This window comes from Simochromis diagramma, unplaced genomic scaffold (genome assembly GCF_900408965.1).
Source record: "Simochromis diagramma unplaced genomic scaffold, fSimDia1.1 OVJJ01000596.1, whole genome shotgun sequence".
Lineage (NCBI taxonomy): Eukaryota > Metazoa > Chordata > Actinopteri > Cichliformes > Cichlidae > Simochromis > Simochromis diagramma.
In genome coordinates this window covers 5,344,995-5,359,167 of record NW_024387245.1, presented here as the reverse complement: position 1 = coordinate 5,359,167, position 14,173 = coordinate 5,344,995, and the positions used below count along the sequence as shown (strand labels likewise).

The following is a 14,173-nucleotide window of genomic DNA, read 5'->3' as shown; positions in this document are numbered from 1 at the left end:
CACAAAGAGCTTTTTAATCCAGTGCCCCCTTTATAAGCAATTTCAAAGCAATAGCCAGCAACCACTCTCAAACCAGTTGGGGAATACACATTTTTCACCAGTGACCAGAGGTTGTCAGAGGGTCCCTGACTCGTCTCTAGGCCTGTGTGACTGAGGCATAAGATGACAAACTATAAGTAAAATGGTAGTCTACAAATCAGTAGGAGATCACAGTGGCCATGTCCATCTTTTATATACAGCCTATTGGGCAACAAATGTTTCACTCTTCACTTGCTTAAGAATTCTAGTTAAGGAAGACTTTTTTAAGGTAATAACATTTTAAACGTACATTATTAGCTTAAAAAAAGTTATGAAAAAGCTTCCAACTGATGAAAATCAGTGTTAGTAGTTGTCTAACAAAAAATACACTCGAAAAAGCAAGCTGATTTAACACTTCAGATGGTGTCAGGGGCATTTCTGTTCATTTCTTTCCCACCCATGTGGTGAGTGTTATCATCCTGGCATTCAAATACAGCCAGTCCCTTTGTCAGCTTTACTTTACATCTTTCCTGATATCCAATATCTCTCATTATTCCTTCCCTCATCTATTTTTTTACTAGCTGCTCACTCTCTCTTATTCCCTCCTTGCTTATCTTCATGGTGCAGATGTTGGCGAACCCCTCAATGGGATTACGGTGGCGTTTCTCAGAAAATCAAAGGGAACACGCTGGGTTTTTGGGATTAAGTGTCCCCCTTACCCAGCCAGCAAAAATATTCAGGTTCCTCGCTCCTATTGCACTCTCCCTCTTTTAGTAGCATGATAACAACTGTGCCTGCCACACTTGGTCCTGGTGACAAATCCAAAAGCAAGACATCAGAACACACCAAAGCCTTTGCATCTTTTCCTCCTATTGCTCTCAAAACCATAAAGAAAGATCATTGTCAGCTTTTAATTTCACAGCGATTCAAGCTCTGCCACATGTTAAACACAATCTAACCAAAATCTATTATTTCCCACCTCATGCAAGAGTTATCAGGTTATTTTATGTCTACAATAGGCTGCCAAATAGCATCTTTTATTAGTCATGAAGAGCTGCAGTCAGTGATGTGGTCAGGTACTGCAGTAGATGAGAAAGCACTATACTGTACTTACTTAGTTCAATGAGCCATTTGGCAGTGATATGCCTAGATTATAGTATCAAAACACCACTAGAGCCAAAGCAATGAATCAGAGTTGATGCCCTGCAGCTACAAAGGTAGAAGCTGTTTGATGCAAAAATGAAAGTCATCATTACAGTGTGAAAGCTCCTGCGTCACCCCTACAGCCAGTGTCAGAAATAAAACAGGAGCTTCCACATGGAAAATGTGGTGGAAATATATACTCCCGTATAAAACACGGGCATTTATAGTCCAAGTTTGTGAATGTGAAACTGCAGTGTAAGGGATGTCAAGTTTAATAAAAATACTGGCATAGTTAAAGAGTTAGTACGCTTTCATAGAAGTACTTGGGAAATAGTCCCTGTACTCTCCGTAAGTAAGACCTGGCTTGTGCTGCTTCTTTGTGTGATTTTTCAAAACAAACAGACTTTTTGTTATAACTGAGATTGTGCTTATGAATGATGCCAATTAAGGCAGTTTTTTTTTTAGCTTGTTTCTCATTGTTGCATTAAATTGAAAGGGGAATTTTTAATCAGAGTACAGCATCAAGTCGGTTAATTTGTGGGATATGGATCAGGTGAGTTAGGGGGGTGTTGATCAGTTTCAGCTGCTTTGGTGTTAATGAAATTATCGACAGAGGGGGAACAATGGGACACAAAACAGAAATGGTTTTGTATTCAATTCAATTCAATTCAATTTTATTTATATAGCGCCAAATCACAACAGCAGTCGCCTCAAGGCGCTTTATATTGTTGACTGTTTTGTAGGTGGAGGCCATTGAAATGGTAGCATGAGTCTAACTCCTCCAGGATTCAACATCAACACGTGCCATTGCCAAAAGGTTTGCTGTCCCCCAGCACGGTCTCAATAGCATGGAGGAGATTCCTGGAGACAGACAATTGCTGTAGTAGAGCTGGACAGCGCTGTAGAAGGTCCTTAACCCATCAGCAGGACAGGTATCTGCTCCTTTGTGTAAGGAGTAAAAGGATGAGAACTGCCAGAGCTACAAAATGACAACCAGCATGAATGTCTCTGACCAAACAATCAGAAATAGTATTCACGAGGGTGACCTGAGGGCCTGTCATCCTCTAGTGGGCCCTGTGTTCACTGCCTGACACCATGGAGCCCGACTGGCAGTTGTCATGAAATATCAGAATTGGAGCTAAAACTAGTACCCTGTGCTTTTCATAGATGGCAGCAGGTTCACCCAGAGTACATGTGACAAACATGAAAGGGTCTGGATAAGCCATGGATGTTATGTTATCTGCCTGACTGGTTTGGTGGTGCGTCAGTGATGCTCTGAGGAGGCATATCCATGGAGGGATGCATACACCGCTACAGACTATGTAACGGCACTCTGACTGTCATTAGGTATTGGGATAAAATCCTTGGATCCATCATGAGACCCTGTGTTGGTGCAATGAGTTCTGGGCTCCACCTGACAATGCTGGGCTTCATGTGGCAAAAATATGCACGTTTCTGGAGGATGAAGGAACCGATACCATCGACTGGCTCCCATGCTCATCTTACCTTACCTCCAATAAAACAACAAAAACTGCCTCTCTACAGTAATCAAATGAATGTATGCGTCCACTTATTGCAGTAGACTGTATGTGAACGAGGCTGTTCGGCTGGAATTTATTTCATTCTCTTAATGCTGGAAATGGGAAATAAACCCTTCCAGCTCTAACGTGTTGTCCAAATGTAATCGTGTGAGTTTGAAAAATAAATAAGATGGTGACATACAAAATGTTACCATAACTTCTGTGTGCAATACAGAGTAAGACTGATGGCTTTTCAGAAAGGGAAATATATCATAAAATAAAAACCTGTGTATTAGGTGAAATATCCTGAGCTTCATGAATAATAAAACAACATGTTTCTGTATGTTCATGTACCTGATATGTCAAACCTGTTCCAGCTTTGTCTTACAGTATCTTACCATGATGGTCTGTCCAGGCTTGACGACGTTGAGTTCAGCCAAGCTCTGGAGAATTTCGCTCACTGCCTTCTCACACAGAGAGCTGCCAGCTGCAGGATCTTCTCCTCCTCGTCGTCCCTCATGTTTGCTGTCCTGCTCATCTTCCCCTCGCTCTGCCCCCGTCAGTGTGCGACCTGTAGAGGAATACACAAAAATGGATCATCTCCACATCTGGTACATGCTAGATGTTCTCTCACATGTCCAACTTAAAGAGTCATTTACTGAACAAGCGCCTATCAAACAAACACGGCCCTAATGTATATAACTCTATAATAATGCTATTTCAAGCACACACATCATGAATAGCTCTCTTATGTCAGATAACATTTCAGTCACTTTGAAAATTACCCTCATTACATGCAACACTGGCAATCACCCAGTTTTTTTTTCTCCAGTACCCTGAAAGCTGTAATCATGGGAATCTTTCCCACTGCTTCCCCCATCCTACCTACACAAACTGTACTCAGCACGAGGCCTTGGAAAACACTCAAACACTACATATTATCTTAATGTTGTTCCTTAGATTCATTTACATCCCGGTGTAACCAGTCATGTGCCTGTTACCATTCAATCACCGTTCTAAATGAATCGGATGGTGAGATTTGACCGTTCAATTTATGCCATGAAAAAGCATGTAATCAGACTGAAGAAAGGCAAAGTCAAACCTAAGTGACCAATGTCGCTCATAAATACTCACTTTTCCAGTGTTCACCAGATTTAACGTGGAATGGTTTCTTTTCTTATTTTTAAGCTTGCCTTTAAAAAAAATCTATGTTCTTTAAAGTCCTTAAAAACATACACTGTAGTCCACAATATACACAAACAGACATGTGTCCAGAAAATCCTAAGCACTAATGCTGATTATGCTGGCAATCTCCTGATTTTTCATGTCACCCAGCTTTGGTTTATGACCAGAAACTTGCCAAACTGATGACTTTTCCGACCTTCCTCTACTTCTATGTATATATCAACATCTCCATCTCAATCAAGTGTAAGCTTAAGTAAAACCGTAATAATATTTTCAGTTTTCTCTTGATGTTTTTATGGAAATTTTGCACCAACTGTATATTATAGCATTTAGATCAGGTGCAATAGGGCAAGCGCGGGGTACACCCTGGACAGGTCGCCAATCTGGTGCAGGGCTAACACAGAGAGAGACAACTATTAGTACTCACCTGTAGCCCTATGGGCAATTTAGAATCATCAGTTAACCTAACCTCACTAACTGCATGTCTTGGGAGGAAGCCGGAGTGCTCTGAGATAACCCAAACACGGAGTGTCCATGGCCATTTGAGCCCAGGAACATCTTGCTGTGAGGTAACAGTGCTGCTCCATTTTAATGTCATATTTATTATAATAAATAAATAAACGTGTAGATAGTAAGCTGAATTAGAACTGACAGAATTGTGCATGGATCACAAAAATTAGTAAATCTCATCATGTTGTCCTCACCGTGGCTGCTGGGCTCCTCTGTTGACTTGTCACTTTCTCCGTCAGCCTGCCCGTCAGCGTCCTGCTCGGCGTGCTGCAGGCTGAGCTTGTGGCACACCTCAAACGCCTGACCTACTGTTCGCACGATACGCATGGCCTGTGTCTGCCACAGAAAAGAGGAACATTGTGATAGAAATCAATGCTTAGAGCAGAAGTACAGCACAATAAGTCAGTTACACTGATCAGCCTAATATGAGTTTTAAATATGAACTATTAGTAATTTTGACATTTTATGAATTGGACAAAAACAAAATCCCCTTTGTGGCACAATTTTCATGACTGATGTAAAAACCAGAGCAGCAGTAACTTGCAAAAAACTGCGGACATATAAAAAGAACCTAAAATGGGGAAAGGTAAAGAGATCCTCGTCTCAAATATGCAGCTGTAATCTTTGTCCTTGAGTGCATCTGTTCTGTATTCACAGCATGCTGTGGATCTGGTAAGCCACCGAATATTAAATAAGCCACTACAAATTGAATCTTAAATCAAATTTAAAACCAAATATCGAATAACAGAGCTGATATCATCAGAATGAAAACAGCAAAGTGAAAATCACAGAATACTAAACTACCAGACCTGATGTCTTCTGCACACTGTTTTCTTTCTTCTGCCTCTAAAGGCGGCTATGCCCCTGTAACCAAGCTCTGCTGGCCCTAACTTCAAATGGCTGTAACTATCATAGTGGACATAGCGGAGACCCATAATAAGCTTTTCACGAGTCTGGTTAGAAGACGTGTGAGCCAGTCAAACTGTACCTTCTTCTTTGACTTGAAGACGTTGCATCTGAAGGAATTACTGGAGCCATCTCTTGCAATGTAGCTGAAGATCTTTAAGTCCTGGGAGTCATGTGATACGTAGAAAATCCTGAAAACACGACAGCTGATTTAAAAAACCTCTCTTGCCTTTTAATATTAGGCATTTGTATCTAATAGCAAATAAATTAGTAGAGCCCCACTGATTTAGCAGCGCCAGGATATTTGCCTTTTGCTTATCTGCAAATAATTCAGTATTGGCGTTTATTATGGCTGAAAAAGAGACAGGAGAAACACCGTTCAACTACTTTGTCTGTGTTGATGTTGCATAGTTTGTCCACCGGAGGGCACTTTGCAACTTCCCCACTGGCGACGTGTGTTTGGAGTGTCACAAACAATCAGCAGAGCCAGGCAGAGCATAAATAAGTTAATAAATGAATTAATAAATAACTACACATAACAACTGAAAGGGACTTTTTTTTTCTAAAAGAAAAAATATTAGTGGCTTTAACGTGATCGCAGAACATTGGCTTTGTTATCGGTCTTAAAATCCTATATCATGAGGGTGTGGAGCCATTAATGAAGCACAAATAATTCACCTTCTTCAGAATCAAGTAAAAGAGCAATACTGTGCTCAAAGTGCTTTTTCAAAGACACCTGCTACTGTACTACACTACTGTGGCTTATACTGTACAGACATTATGTCGTGGTTGATACTACACTACTGCCAGTACAGTAAACTGGCACAGGTCAATGTTTCATCTGTTTCTAGCTCCTCTACTGTCAAATGTCTCCACTGGGAAGCAGGCAAACAAGTTATAACGACCTACTGCTCAAAAAGCACACTTACACACACAGAAAGGATAATTACATTGAACATCACTAAGACCCTTGGTGAGGCGTGGTTCTGCCCAATGAGATCCTCCCACAGATTTATCCATAATTTACATCAACTTGCACACAAATCTCTGACTGCACACAAACCTTGCTCCTACTAGCATCTGATATGCAGTACAATTTTGACACGTTAGAGTTAAATCGCTTGGGAGCAGGTGACATCTTCACCTTGTCAACTGGTGACTGTTTGACTAAAAAAAAAAAATAAACAATGACAGAAACATGCTTCACTAACTACAGTGCATGCATAAGCTGTCCCCTATGTATTATGAATGTAGCCTCGTTTTCCATATATAGCCACCCATTATGTATAGCAACGTACACGTGAGGACATGTAAAGCATGCAAAAGCTACATCCACTGGGCCCGCAGTAAAGGACAAAATATCCACTTAGAGGGGTACACTGTATAACCTGTAGTCTACTCAAAGCAATTACTTTGGGTAAAGCATACATCAAGATGCAGAGAGCAAAGAACAGACTGTGCTGAATATCAGACAGCTTTATCCTCTGAGTCTATAACCGAAAAAGGGAAGATGAGACGTTATTGCTTGTTTATATATGAAGATATGAACTTGTTTCGAGAGGTGCACTGACCTGTATATTGGATCGTGCATGATCAGCATTTTGCTCTCATCCCATGTCCATTCCTTTCTCTGTGAATGAAAAGAAAGAGCTTATATCTCAGTTCTAATATTCTCGTGGTGGTGGTTCATTTCTGAATCCAGGAGAAAACGGTCATTTTGGATTCTGGTAGCTTGCCTTCTGTTTCTTCCTTAGCATCACCTTGACCCCGTCCACAGACACCACGATGCTGACCTTTTTCTTCTTGATGTTCTTGGCCTTGAATTCGTACTGGGAAAGTAAATGAAAAAAAAGTAGATCGGAATATTAATCATGCATACATAAAGAGCATCTTATCTTTTCTGCAGGATAGAAATGTGACTGCTGCAGTAGTGGAGCTTTAACTAAGTAAGAATTAGACTGCACAATAGTGAATGATCATAGAAAATAAGTCTTTTATAGCAGTTTCCTAATTCCATCTGTTTGCTTGCAGATGATTATCTGAAAACACGTGCAGGATGAAATCAGATACGTTTGGAAAAATGCTTAGAAACTACATTCACCAGTCACTTTTTACATACACCTGTTCAGCTGCTCATTACTGCATCTACCGAATCAGTCAATCACGTGCTCAAACCCAACACTGAACGTGATTAGAGGGATTTTGGTTGCTGTATTTCACTTAAAATTCACTCTGACATTGTGTTTCATACTTGTTATGCGATGCGACTGTATAACAAGTATCAAACCCAACACTGAACGTGATTAGAGGGATTTTGGTTGCTGTATTTCACTTAAAATTCACTCTGACATTGTGTTTCATACTTGTTATACAGTCGCATCGCACACATATACCAACAACTCCAGTTCTTCACTGCAGTGAGAGATGTCTTGCTTTGGCAGGGTGGCAGCATTAAGAGAACAATCTATCAGCATTAAAACAAAAACGGCAGTGCACTTTAATTTATCAGCATTTTTAATGGCTTGGCAGTTTGCAATAAGAATTCTGATCAAGTCCGATAAACATTTGTAGCCAAGAAAAAAAACACTTCGCCAAAGCTCTCAGAGACAGACAAAACAGCCCCTCAGCTGCAATGCAAGTCGAGTACATCGAGTATCGTGTTATAAAGACTGTGGCCTTGCAGAGCTGAACCACATCTCTTCTTGGAACACAAACTATCCTACTAAATTAAACACCATTTAAGTACAAGGCCTCGGGTATGGGTTTGTCTCCATTCTGTTAGCTGAGAAGTACACAACAGCTGTGTCTGCACAGAGTGACTAACACATTTCCACCTCATCAGCTGGCCAGGCACTCTGCCGAGGAAGTTAGCAAGTCTGGCCTGTCGACTCAGATCAGTTATAAATAAGAAGCAACTCTTGTGAGCTACCAGCTATAATGGCTTACAGTGAGGCCGCAGGAAACATCCATCTTTCATGTCCCAAAATGCCTATATTTTGTGGACTATATTTGGTAACATATGCCTGCAATATGAGATGAAATTCAGCTGCAGAGGGGAAATGTTGAGACCTTACTATCTAGAACAGGGGAGGGCAATTCCAGGCCTCGAGGGCCGGTGTCCTGCAGGTTTTAGATCTCACCTTGGGTCAACACACCTGAATCACATGATTAGTTCGTTACCAGGCCTCTGGAGAACTTCAGGACATGTTGAGGAGCTAATTTAGCCATTTAAATCAGCTGTGTTGGTTCAAGGACACATCTAAAACCTGCAGGAACACCGGCCCTCGAGGCCTGGAGTTGATTGGAGTTGAACATGATTGTGATTAGCATAGAAAACTCAACTCAGCTCAACTTAAACAACTTCCACAGCTCCCCTTCCTCCATCTTAATATAAAAAAAGCCTTCAGCATCATTGAAGTTGCTTATCTAGTTGTACCAAAACCAAAGTACAAAAAATAAACACTTTCCCCCCAGTTATACAGTTATTTTATTATGTGTATATGTACATATATATACACACACACACACACTTTTTTTTTATATATTTTTCACACAATTCCAAATAATTCAACTAAATATGTGTTAAATATGTGGGGCGATCGTGGCTCAAGAGTTGGGAGTTCGCCTTGTAATCGGAAGGTTGCCGGTTCGAGCCCCAGCTCTGACAGTCTCGGTCGTTGTGTCCTTGGGCAAGACACTTCACCCGTTGCCTACTGGTGGTGGTCAGAGGGCCCGGTGACGCCAGTGTCCGGCAGCCTCGCCTCTGTCAGTGCGCCCCAGGGTGGCTGTGGCTATAATGTAGCTTGCCATCACCAGTGTGTGAATGGGTGGATGACTGGATATGTAAAGTGCTTTGGGGTCCTTAGGGACTAGTAAAAGCGCTATATAAATACAGGCCATTTACCATTTAAATGTGCTGTGGTCACTTTTATGGTACCAATTGTTTGGTACTACCTCAATACCCAATTCAGTAAGGCTAAAAAAATAATCCTGTGTACTTAAACTTTATTAAAATGTAATTGACAATATTAAAAGATCATTTTAAAGCGCTGACATGGTTTGTTATAGACTGTGTATGTAAAATAGTAGCATTCTAGTTTGTTAGCGGAACACAGATTCAAAATGTTAGCTTGATTGGTGAGTAGCCTACTAAAGACTACAAGCTATAACATTAGTTCCACTACATTACTTTAAGAACTTTATTTAACATTAGTCACTGTAAACATTTTAGCCTGTGGTAAAAAGTTCATTTCACAACAGCAATGCCAGCATTCGCAAAACAAAATATAATGCTTATACGAGGAAAACAGTGCAAAGTACCTCATTACCTGACTTTCTGAACAATGAGTCAGGACAACGCTATTTCAAAAAAAAAAAAAAATTATTACAACAATGGAAATAAACATTTAATTGTGGAAAATTGGAAAGCTGCACATGATGTCTCACTGAAATGAAAAACGCACTAAAAAACCAGAATGCACAGAACAGATTAAGTGGCTTTAAAATGTGGACTCTCTTCTTCTGTATATCTGTAAAACTGATGAAAGGTTTAGATTTGGAAAACTCTGTCCCAATGTTTTCATTAGATTTAATATAATTATAACATAGTGGCAAACACTCAGGTATCCAAATGCAGTCAGATTCATATATTTTCTTCTAAATCTCAGCAAAAAATTTGTCTGACAAAAGTAAATTTTCTATATTATATTGCAAATGTGATTATACTTCAGTTCGTTGAATGAGTAAAAAGAATGGAAGAGAAGAGAATATAAGATGTTGGCATGCAAAATAAATGTGAATAAAAGTATAGAGACAAAGAAGGGTAAGAAGCCTATAAAATGGAAGAGAGAACATAGGAGGAGAGGCGAGCAGATACAAAGAGACAACCGGAAAGGAGGTTAAGAGACAACCGTTGTTACGTAAGGACCCCCCGGAAATTGTGACCTTTTAATTCAGCTACACAATGGTAGTAAATAGCAATTAGCTGAGCCTTATGAATTCAAGACCTACCAGATATGATTCTGAGTCACATCTGTGTTGTATTTTAACCTTATATATATTCACACTCTGAATGTCTCCAAAGACAGAGTAAATAACTGTTGTGACTCGATGAAGTCATTTTTGTCACCCGTTTCCGTGTTTATGTACTGTCTTTCGTGATGATTTTCTGCTTGTGTCTATTTGCCCTGCTCTCTCAGCCCTGGATCCATGGTGATTAAAGTTTCAGTCTCTAATTATACAGAAAGGAGTCCTGAGAGAGCTGATTAAACAGAGAATAGGTCTTTAAAGTGGAAGAGGACAGAGAAATGCACTGCAGAAACAGAAAGAAATTCTAGTCAGGATTCAAAAAAAGAGTACCGTCACAGCCATAGCAGTGCTTTCAGCTAAATACTAGAATAGAATAGAAATATTCTTTATTGTCCCTCGTTGGGGAAATTCACTTTCACGTTCCAGCAACAAAGTGACAGGCAAATGGAGCATGCAAGAAATAATAGACTCTACAGGGCAAATTCACCACATGAGAAAAAAAAACTAGCATGCATTCTTGGTGTTTACTGTCATATTTTGGCATCACAAGGCTAGTGTTTGGTCATAAACCAGAATTTAAATCATTTCTTTATTTTTTGAGAGCCACGCTGTGTAAAAAATAACTATCAGCAAGATAGTATACATACAGACTACACTATACAACTACTATGACAATGATTAAAGCAATTTAGCTTACAAGCTAAACGTAAGTCCTGAAAGTAACAGAATTAACTTCTGAAAGATTTTTGGGGCTCCAAGACCAAACAGATTATCTGCAACAGATTTCTAATGTAAGACTGAGGAATAAAAAAAAACAGAGACCAAAAAAAAAGAGGACTGTCACAGTCATAGAGGTGCTTTGAGCTAAATACTAGCATGCAGCAAACTAGCATCACAGTCATACTTTAGCATCATGAGGCTAGTGTCTGGTCATAAACCAGAAATTAAAACCTAAACAACACAACTGCTATGACAATGACTAAAATACTTTAGCTTGCGAGCTATTAGTTATTATTAATCTCTGACACTCTTCCAAGTATTTTTTGTCCTGCCTTCCTCCCTTCACCCCCAACCGGTCATGATAGCAGCCTATATAAATACTATATAAATAAAATTGAATTGAACTGAAAATTGAATTACCTAAGTACTAACACTAACTAACAGTTCCAAAGCCTAACAAAAATCTGCAACACCAATCTAATGTAAGACAGAGGAATACAAAATAGAACAAAAATATCCTCCATACATTGATCTACACTGTGAGGTCTAATAAATACCAAAACAGGAGACACGAAACTACCTTTATACTGTACTTGCACAAGGATGTGAGAACACTCACACAGCTCATTTATAATTCACAGTTTATGCCAGAATTATGGTGAAGCAAAGTGGGATTTTGCAACTTCATCCAAAGTATGAAATTTTTATATTTTCTTTGCTTAAGTGCAAAGTGTTTTGAAATATTAAGGCTTTTTAATGCACTTGCATTGTTATGGTTTTCCCGGTATTGACATCAGCACAAACAATTAAAAGCTCATGACACAAGATGCACTAAGCCGTAGCATATGTCAGCTCTGAAAACCCTCAGGATATTCCAGAGAAGAGCTTAGTTCACTTTAGCGCGCTGCTACGGATGCTGAAACTTTCTGAATTAGTTTAGAGAAATTTAGGTAACCAGATTTACAGGCTCACGTGAGAGGAATAAGATCTGAAATGTAATGAAAGGTGCATGACTAATGAAGACTGAACAGACATGCAAAGGCACATGAGCTAAAAATCTCCCTTCAAAGACTTAGGTTTTAACCATAAAACTTTAGTTGCAATGCTGACAGCGAGTGTTGCAGTACTACAGCAATGTAAAAGCTCAAGGCGAACATACTGAGAGCATTTACTTCAGACCGTTCTCAGCCTGGATGTGAGCATTTAAGCCTTCAGACTCATCAGTCTTCCCAGACAGCGTAACAAATTCCAGTCAGCGTTTCCTCTCTGCAATCTATTATGAAAGTGTCAGACAGAATAGTGATGGAAGTTGCTATGTGCACAAAACGAGGAAGGGAAAACTCACTCTCAGTAGAACATTTCAGATCACTGTTATATTTTGTTTTGAGCTAGCTATTTTACAACAGAGAAACACAGAGGAAGATTAAACCAAAGGAGAGAGATCAATCACTTTTTATTAGGAAAGTATAAGAAGGCAAGACAAAAAAAAAGGTTACAGAGCATTTTCAATTTGTGAGTAATTAAATATTTAATAGCTTCAAGGCAATGAGAGCCGCAGCCAGATCAGATACTTGAGATTGTTTATCTGACAAACTGCAATGCCCTCAGAATGATACTAAAACTTTGGAAAATAGCTTTAATATGTAAGACTATCTATTCATGTGGTTTTAAGGCCTGCAATGTTAGTGCACGACTTTGTCCCAGACTGAAATATCTCAGTAGCTAGTGGATGGATTACAGCAGCTTTGACATTCATGTCCAAAAGACAAATCCTGTTACCTTTCCTAATTTTGCCTCGAGCGTCACTGTGACGCTACATTTTATCACTGAAATATCTGCTAGACTTTGACTAGCCAGGACTTTGACTGGCCTGGACAGTCAGGTGCACCTTTAGTTCAATGTTAATGAGCAAATGTTACCATGCTACATGCTAAAAATCTCCATTACACCATTAGATTACCTTAAATACAGATATCAGAAACATTATAATATTATAGACCCTGCTACCTAAATTAACCCTGTATGGTGATCATGGGAGAATTCAGATAGTGTTTGTATACAAGTAACGCCCATTTTCACCCTGAATGTGATCAGTAATCTTTCTATTCTTAGTATTCTTACTGTACATATATAAAGACGAAAAAGAGACAAAGATGTGACTGATATCCCTTTTTTCTTGAGAGGCTGCAGAGCAAAGAACAGAGCTCCCAGTCATTATGTGGAAGTAATTACACTGCAGATACTGTAAATAAACCTCCGGGTCCCAAATGGTACCTGCCAGCAACCTAAATGAAAGGCCACGAGTCCTACAGTTAACATTACTCGATTCATGTTTCAAATTCTGGCTTCTGAGAAAATTAAAATGAGAGGTTGGAAAAGGACATTTTTCCCCCTCCTGCTTGATGTTAATGGACATTTTAAGAATGAATAAATGAGGAGGGTTTTAGGTTGGGCAAATAAAAATCATGGAATGAGAAGGGCGCACCCCCGACTCCCACTCACAACCCCTCCCCGCTTTCAGCAATCCTGAAAAGCAGTGGAATGCGAGGTGCATTGTGGGTCACTCATGCTCCCCGTTGTACCATTGAATCCATACAGGAATCCACAATAGGCCCTATAGATCGCAACCTAGCAACGGCTTCATTATAATTCCCCAGATTTGGGGAGTTCCAAGGAATTTCACTGCTTTTTTTCCTGGATTCAGGGTACAATGAGATGACTGTTGGGAGCAGAACTGAGGCAGGAAGACAGACTAGCTACCCCAACAGCTGAACATTTAACATGAAAATAAAGATTTTTTTGGAAGAGGGGTGGGAAATCAAATTACTGGGGAAAAAAACGAAATTCAATTAAAAATGAAGAAAATGTACTTTGCTGCATGAGTTGAACAGAAAGTGGAGCTTAAATCGCTGCTGCCGGTCACTCCTGAGGCCAGACAGGGAGGACAGAGTGACTCTCACGATAGCAGAGATGCCCAGACCTCCTGGCACGTCTCATCGTTAGTCAGCAGGAATGTGTGTGTCGGTGCAATTACCCCGGAAAACGACCTTGGCCTAGATCAGAAATGGAGGGGAGTTTTATTTTTCTTTACCCCGGCGATGTTACATATCTCTCTCTCTCTATATATATAGATATATATGTGT

At 39.8% G+C, this 14,173-nt stretch overlaps 1 protein-coding gene across 2 annotated transcripts in view; it reads right to left on the bottom strand.

Moving 5' to 3' along the window:
• si:dkey-34e4.1 (carboxyl-terminal PDZ ligand of neuronal nitric oxide synthase protein) overlaps positions 1-14,173 on the bottom strand; it is a 51,330-nt gene that overhangs the window by 17,293 nt on the left and 19,864 nt on the right. For both annotated transcript variants that reach the window (XM_040000222.1, XM_040000221.1), the window contains exons 3-7: positions 7,019-7,111; positions 6,854-6,912; positions 5,365-5,473; positions 4,571-4,712; positions 3,080-3,252 (exon numbers count right to left, since the gene is read on the bottom strand). In XM_040000222.1, coding sequence (XP_039856156.1) covers positions 3,080-3,252; positions 4,571-4,712; positions 5,365-5,473; positions 6,854-6,912; positions 7,019-7,111 — 576 coding nt within the window. The remainder of the gene's footprint in view (positions 1-3,079; positions 3,253-4,570; positions 4,713-5,364; positions 5,474-6,853; positions 6,913-7,018; positions 7,112-14,173) is intronic.